The following is a 7,229-nucleotide window of genomic DNA, read 5'->3' on the forward strand; positions in this document are numbered from 1 at the left end:
ATAACCTGTATCTTGTGAAATTGTTTGTGTTTGAAAAGACGATGAACAACTTACTCCATGGACGGACAAGAAGATATTAGTTTTACCGTGAAAATAGTTATTGTTTGTATAAAGAAGAAGATATGGATGTTTTATTGATTGAGAAAAGTGTGAATGAATGAAGTATGAGTCTTGCTTTATTAAGAAACACCAATATTTGCATACACACTTGAATCGCATCAACGATTTTACATAACATCTGCTCAGTATCTCACACAATACACCATCTCCCAATTCTGGCATTGTTGGTGGTGGTGGTGGACATCTAATTACCATTCTGCTCTCCATGTTTTGAGAGAATGAAAAAAAGAACACGAAAGTTGGTGTGCTTTGGGTTAGAGACAAAAGGGTGTAATAAACAGGTCGGCATATATAGACTCAAGAGAGACACGCAACCCTAGCTTTACTTCCATCCAGTTAGTGATGCATAAAAGGCCGGGTCGGGCCTAGCCAACCCGGGTTGAAGTGTCCTGGGCCGGGCCTCAACCCGGGTTGGCTATACAAAGGCCCCAGCCCGGGATTGGGTATAGACCCAGGCCGGGCCGGGTTGAATCCGGGTCGGGTCGTCGGGCCCAAACCATAGGCCCAACCCAGACTCGTAATAGAACTCGGGTTGGCCAGGCCCGTTTTCTGTACGACCCGGGCCTGTACAGAACGGGCCGGTCCCGAGCCCAACCCGGGCCGGCCTGGCCTTTATAACATCACTACAGCCACTGACCTAACCACCCTTCTTGTCAATTCACACCCCCGCAATTTCAAGAAAAATCCCCAGAGCATAAAAACTTAATCATGATTGACCTAGGAGACATATTTATTTTTTAATTCAAAATTTCATTTTATTGAATTTTGCCTCATAATCTTCATCTTCTCGTCACCTTCACCACCACAACTTCCGACCACAACCACGATTTCCGACTATTGTCCACCACCATTCCGACCACCACTACCACTTCTTCTCTCTCTCTCTCTCTCTCTCTCTCTCATCCATAGTAGTAGGCAAGGTTGTGAATGACAATTTAGGGGTCATTGCCAAATTTTGGTTGTGGTGTTTTAAACGAATTCAATGGAAGTTTTTACACGTAAGATAGTAAATACAAATTTTTAAATTTGCAACACTTTGCGAAAGGTTTGCAACACCTACAACAACTTTGCAAGAAATATTGAGTTTTTAACTAAACAAAATAATTATTTGAGTTTTTAACAAAAAAAAATACAAATCCCCCAAAAAGTATAACTTGTCTTTTTAAATTAAAAAAAAAAAAAATTTGGGTCCAATAAATCATATGGAATAGTGACGCTCTACAATTCAGTCTATATATTGAAATTATTTCTTTGGCCACATTATCGATCAGAAGATTTAGCTTGTATGAATTGATATTATTTCTCCAAGCCTACTTTTCTGATTTGAAGAAGTTCATTTTATTCCCACGTATTATTGTTTTGGAATTAAAAAAAAAAAACAATTCCTAGGATAAAGTACTTGTTGTGATTTTAATCTTCCTATTTTAGCCAAGAATCTCGTTTGTCACGAAAGAAGCAAGCACATTGATACACGATATCATTTTATTCGTGAGCATGTTAAAGAAGGAGATATTGAAGTGATGTATTGCATGTCTCAAGATCAAATAGCGGATATATTTACGAAGTCTTTGAAACTTGATGTCTTTAGACGATTGAAGTGGATGTTAGGTATGAGAAGCTATAGAAATTTGGTTTAAGGAGTATGTTGAAAATGGCTCTAAACCAAATTTGGGCTTGGGCTTAACATGGAGTATAAGTAAGTGTGGGCTTGACTAAATTGGAGTCATAAAATAAAAATGGGTAAGAAGAAGAAAAGTGGGTTGGTGGAGTTACATTAAATACAACGATGTAGAGCTTCTTTTGTAGATCAAGAGAAACCTAGTGAGAGAAACTAAAAAAGAAAAGTGTGTTCTTGGTGGTTCTTTGCAAGGGAGATGCTATTTTAAAGAGATAATCTAATAGAACAAGACTCTTTAGTTTAATGGTGTTCTTGTGTTCTTTACTTCTAAAGGTTAGTAGTTATTTATGAGATTTAACTTTGTTGTAGAAAAAGATTTGAGTTCATATATCTAAGTTTGACGAGATTTAGTTGATGATTGTTTGGGACCTTATTACTTGTGGTTTTTTGTGTTTGTATCTTTTAACATCAAACAACATAAACATGCAATTTATGAAGTCATTACTTAGTTAAAGAGAGAAAATTGAGTGACGAGGAAGAAGAGAGAAGTTACCTGTATAAGAGTACCGAAGCTATTTGGAGACGAAAGAAGAAAATCGAGTGAACGCTTAAGTAGTATGGTTAATGGTTGTCCCGATCAGGAGATTAGAAAGAAATACTCAAAGAGTTACAATTTTTCTCTACCGATTGCCAGCTATCTATCGGTGGGCAACTGGTTTGACAAAAAGATATTTTTTTTTTCTCTATCTTTGGTTAAAAACAACTACGATCTTGAAGCTGTTGGGGTCCCTCCTTATATAAAAAGGATTCCTAGTTAGAATAGGATTTCCCTTATTCCTTATTTAGGGAGAAATAGAAGTTTCTATTTCTAGCCTAAAAAGGAATCCTATTTCTAGTAGAATACCTCCTTATTTATCATTATAAATAGGGAATGAAAGGGAAGAAATATTCATACTTTCATGTTAGAGAGTATCATACTTTCAGGTTAGAGAGTATCCTCCCAGTTGGGAGAGTTACAAGAGAATCCTCTCAGATATATCTTCTCAGGTTAGAGAGAGATATGAGAGATGACAACAACTTCCAGAACAAAGAGAAGTAAGAGAAAGAGAGATTTCTGAAGTGGTTCTTTCAAGAGAGATTGAAAGAGCAGAATATTGGTTTGAAGAAAAGAAGATTATTAATCTTGTGAAGCAATTTAGTTTGTGGTTATCTTCTTCAACCTTTAGGAATCTAGGATTTGTTCAAATCCTAAGGAGTAAGAGATTTGATTTCTTTGTTTCTTTGTTCAGTTTATCCACCATAGGTTTGGTGAAGAGTTGTCCAAGAGTGTTTCTACACATCTTGAAGAATTGTGTAACCCATTATTTAATTATAGTGGAAGATTTCTGGACTAGGTCCCGTGGTTTTTTACCTTCTAGTTTGGAGGGGTTTTTTGCCACGTTAAATAATCTTGGTGTCTCTACTTTTACTTTCGCATCGTTTATCTTCATATTACTAAACAAGTTAATTAGGTTATTTTTCCTAACAGAAGCGTCAATCTTGAAGCGTCAGGCAGAGTCTCTGATATGAAATCCGGGCTGGCAGGCTAATTCCAAGGTTCATCGCCATCAAGAAGGAGCTCCTCTTCAGTCCCTTGCGTTCTCGTTTCGTTAAAAAGAAAAGGGGACAAGATGGAAAGGATGATGATGGTGTTGGTGGTGAGAGGAAAGAAAAAGATAGAGTTGGATAAGATAGCAGTGGCGGCACGGTAGTGGTGGGCTTAAGGAGAAAAGGAGGGCGGATCTTAAACTAGTCGTCGATGACGGTCGACTGACCATCAACCGACGACTAGTTTCCGGTTAGAGAAAGATAAAGTAATATGAAGGTACTACTTGTCTAATTTTGAAAGGAAGAGTGTAAAGGAAAACACAATATTGACTATTACGTATAACTAATAAAAACTTTGTCTTGTGAGTGAAATCGAAATAGTAAACAAATGTGAGGACCAAATTTTCTAATGGTTCATAAATTAGGAGCGGAAGTGGAATTGACCACAATATAAAATAATAAAGCAGAAACCCGGTGTTTTAGAGTCAACAACTGGTAGCCCAATTTGTAGTACATTTACTCCGCGAATGTCTCATGTTCAATCTCATGGAAGTGCAAAGCCATGATTATTGAACTTGGCTATAAATGAATTATTTTGATGGACTTTAGGCCTCTAGTTTAGATAGGCTCTAGGCCCAATAGTTAGAATGTTTAATTTCAGACGGCTATCGTGCCACATCTTGATCGGGTATCAATGCCTTTGTAACGACTTCGTAGTCAATGACCCAAAACAGAACAAAGTGTATGGACCAGTAACGCCTAGAACAAGAGAAATATAGGGCCAAAATCAAATTTGGGGCCTCTCCAACTTAGGGCTTTTGGATACAAGAATGATCTCCATATGGACTATCTACACAAAAACCTAAAATATATTAACATTATAAGTGACTAATATATATTCAAATCAAAAGTAAGCATCATAATAGTAACTTTGAGTTATTTAAGGAATCCTTGTATGTTGATCAAGAGGGAAAAGGGTCTGGACTGAAGTTGTAAACTTATATAAACCATGAGATTTAGTAATAGGAATCCTACCACCAATAGTACTTTTTGTGATTTCAATCTTCCTGCAAGTAGCATTTCTATCCCAGTTGCAATAGTAAAAGTTGAAGAAGAGATTATTATCAAAGGTAGTTCTGCCTCTGGGGGTTGTAATTATCACAACTTTATCGTTCATGACTCGAAAACAATGAAACCGATCTTCTTCTTTTCCAATAATAACTGAAACAGTCTCTTCAATCCAGTTATCTTTTTCGTCAACTATCCACATCTTGATAGTTGTCGCATTGTTATTTTCATGTCTGGTTGTGTGTACTAGAGCTAGACGACGATCCACATTTAATAATCGGACGCCTAAATCATTTAGACTTTCATTAGTATTTACACGGGGGAGGATGTTAGCAGGAATTTTGATTAAACTGAATCTCTCACTCCCCACATGAAATACCAATAAGACTAGTTCCATGAGATTGTCCTTCATGGACCAGTAAATAGAACCATTAACATAGACAGAATTTTTGCGAGGCCTATCGTGACTCAGAGGGGCACCATCGACGATACTTCTCCATTTATTGTCACCTACAGTTAAGACCAGACAAACTCTATCAACCCTTGGAGGAGAAGTAGTGTATCTAACCCTGTCCAATATGCATACCACTTTGTGTTCCTTAGAGTCAGGGTCGTACCCAAATCCATACCGAGGATGAGTAACACTGAAGAAGCCATCTTCATCTTCATGATCTTCATTATTTTTTAATTCGTTTGGTAGTGATGTTTCAAGAATTGGCGTTGATTTTCGAGTGTTGATATTAAAGATACTAACACCAAAATCAACTAGGTTATAGTATCCAAAACATGTTAAACCATTGATTGGTGTCAACATATAACATGAACCTGGTGAAATTGGTAGTGTTTGAAAAGATGAACAACTTACTCCATGGATGAACAAGATACTAGTTTTATGCTCATAATATGTAGGACTTGTATAAAGAAGAAGATATGGATTTTTTGTTGATTGAGAAAAGTGTAAGTGATTGATGAAGTGTGAGTCTTGTTCTATTAAGAAACACCAATCTTTGCATACACACTTTAATCTCATCAATGATTTTACACAACATCTGCTCAGTATATCACATAATACACCAAGATCCCCCAGTTTTGGCATTGTTGCTGGTGGTGGTGGCGGTGGTGGTGCTGGTGGACATCCAATTATCAGTGTGCTTTCCATGTTTTGGGAGAACATGAAATTGGGTGTGTGTAGGGTGGAGGTGTTAGACTTTAGAGACAAAAGGCAGTAGAAAAACAGGCCGGCATACATAGACTCGGAGAGACACCAAACCCTAGCTTTAGTTCCATCTAGTGACCAAATTATCCTTGTTCTTAAACATTCTAAAATTACACGCGTTAAATTTGCGGTCGTACAACTCAAATACCTAGACATTTTATTCTTGATTACTGTCACCGTTTTTTTCTATGGGACTATTCTCACAAGTGTGACGTACGTTAATCTTAACACATATTTATTTCTTTTTCGGCGACGTGGAACATGTGTGGTGATGTAGATTGTTGCGGAAGCGTAAAAGTAATGGAATCCACCATTGTTAATAAACTAAACTAACGAAATAAAACTGATAAAATAACGATAAACAATAAACTTGATTAATAATAAACTTGGTTGATAATATTCTTTGATCTGGTTAACAAAGACAGACTAGACTTCTCTTATATAGAGATTGTACTTTCCTAGATAGACTCAAATAAGGAAATAAGATAACTACTAATAATACTTTCCTTGATTGCTAAGACTCATAATTATGGAAACCCTAAATACTTAATTATAGAAACTACGCTAATGTAGCTTCTTGACCGTGAGGCCCACTATCACCATGGCCGTGAGGCCCAATAGGAAGATGGTCTCCATCATACTCCCCCGTTGCGGAACAACTTGCCCCCAAGTTGGTGTTGTCATAAAGCGGATCGTCCAAGTAATGAGGATATATATCAGCGATGTTGAAGGTAACTTCGGCGACGAGTTTGAAGGCAATCCTTAGTTCCCACTTTTCACGAAAATTGACGAAAATCCGAAGAAGAAAAATATTAACAATATCACCAATTATAATGTGAAACATATATTGCCAAGATACTCGCAAAAGCAATACCAACATAGATACGTCTAGTAAATTGCGACATCGCCCGTCGTCTTTTAGTTTGACGAAAGAGGTCACATATACAACCTGTCTTGTTCTTGGAAAAACAATGGATGGCCATGAAGATTCGTTTGTATGATTCTTTGAAGTTGAAAGCCATGAAGAAATCAATAGAGGAGAAATTATTTTATGATTCGACACAACTAATTCGTCTCCCGGAATCATATATGGATCAAACAACTTATTCGAGCTTGTGTTAGTCAGTTGAATTTCTTCTTCTTAATCTGTCTCATCGAAATTTTCTTCCTCCATTATTGAAAAACTAGGATTTATTTTATCAAGAAAATCTCCTTCAACAGTATCGACCATGGTAGTCGAAAGAATTTCGGATAATTCACTTTGTTCTTCTTTTTCCTCAGTTATTGAGAAAATTTTGTTCTTTTTGTCAAGAACTTCTTCTTCAATACTATCGAACACGGTGACCGAAGTAACATTGGAGAACTGTCTACTTGATTCAATCTTTGTCTCCACATATGAAAAATATTCATCTAAAGGAAGAAAAACATACCTGAAGATGCTTTTCAATGTAGTCCAATCGTCTACGAATTTTTTCCCTTGATTAATGGGTCCCCATTGCATTGCATTGAATTGTTCATAGATTCTTTCGGACATATGTTGTTCGATGAGAAAAACCTTATCTTCGTCGTGGATATCTTGGTTTATGAACCAATCTTCCATATGTTGAATCCAAAAATTTA

The 7,229-nt window shown here is 36.8% G+C and overlaps 1 protein-coding gene across 1 annotated transcript; it reads right to left on the reverse strand.

The window, feature by feature from the left end:
* Positions 1-4,265: 4,265 nt before the first annotated feature.
* Positions 4,266-5,552, reverse strand: LOC147534105 (putative F-box protein At5g62060). Its single transcript, XM_086650096.1, has one exon. It carries the CDS (start codon positions 5,550-5,552, stop codon positions 4,266-4,268), a length of 1,287 nt encoding a protein of 428 aa, XP_086506222.1.
* Positions 5,553-7,229: the final 1,677 nt, after the last annotated feature.

The sequence above is a fragment of the Eschscholzia californica genome, unplaced genomic scaffold, assembly GCF_041429995.1.
Source record: "Eschscholzia californica isolate CP2 unplaced genomic scaffold, dmEscCali1.0.p SCAF_6, whole genome shotgun sequence".
NCBI lineage: Eukaryota > Viridiplantae > Streptophyta > Magnoliopsida > Ranunculales > Papaveraceae > Eschscholzia > Eschscholzia californica.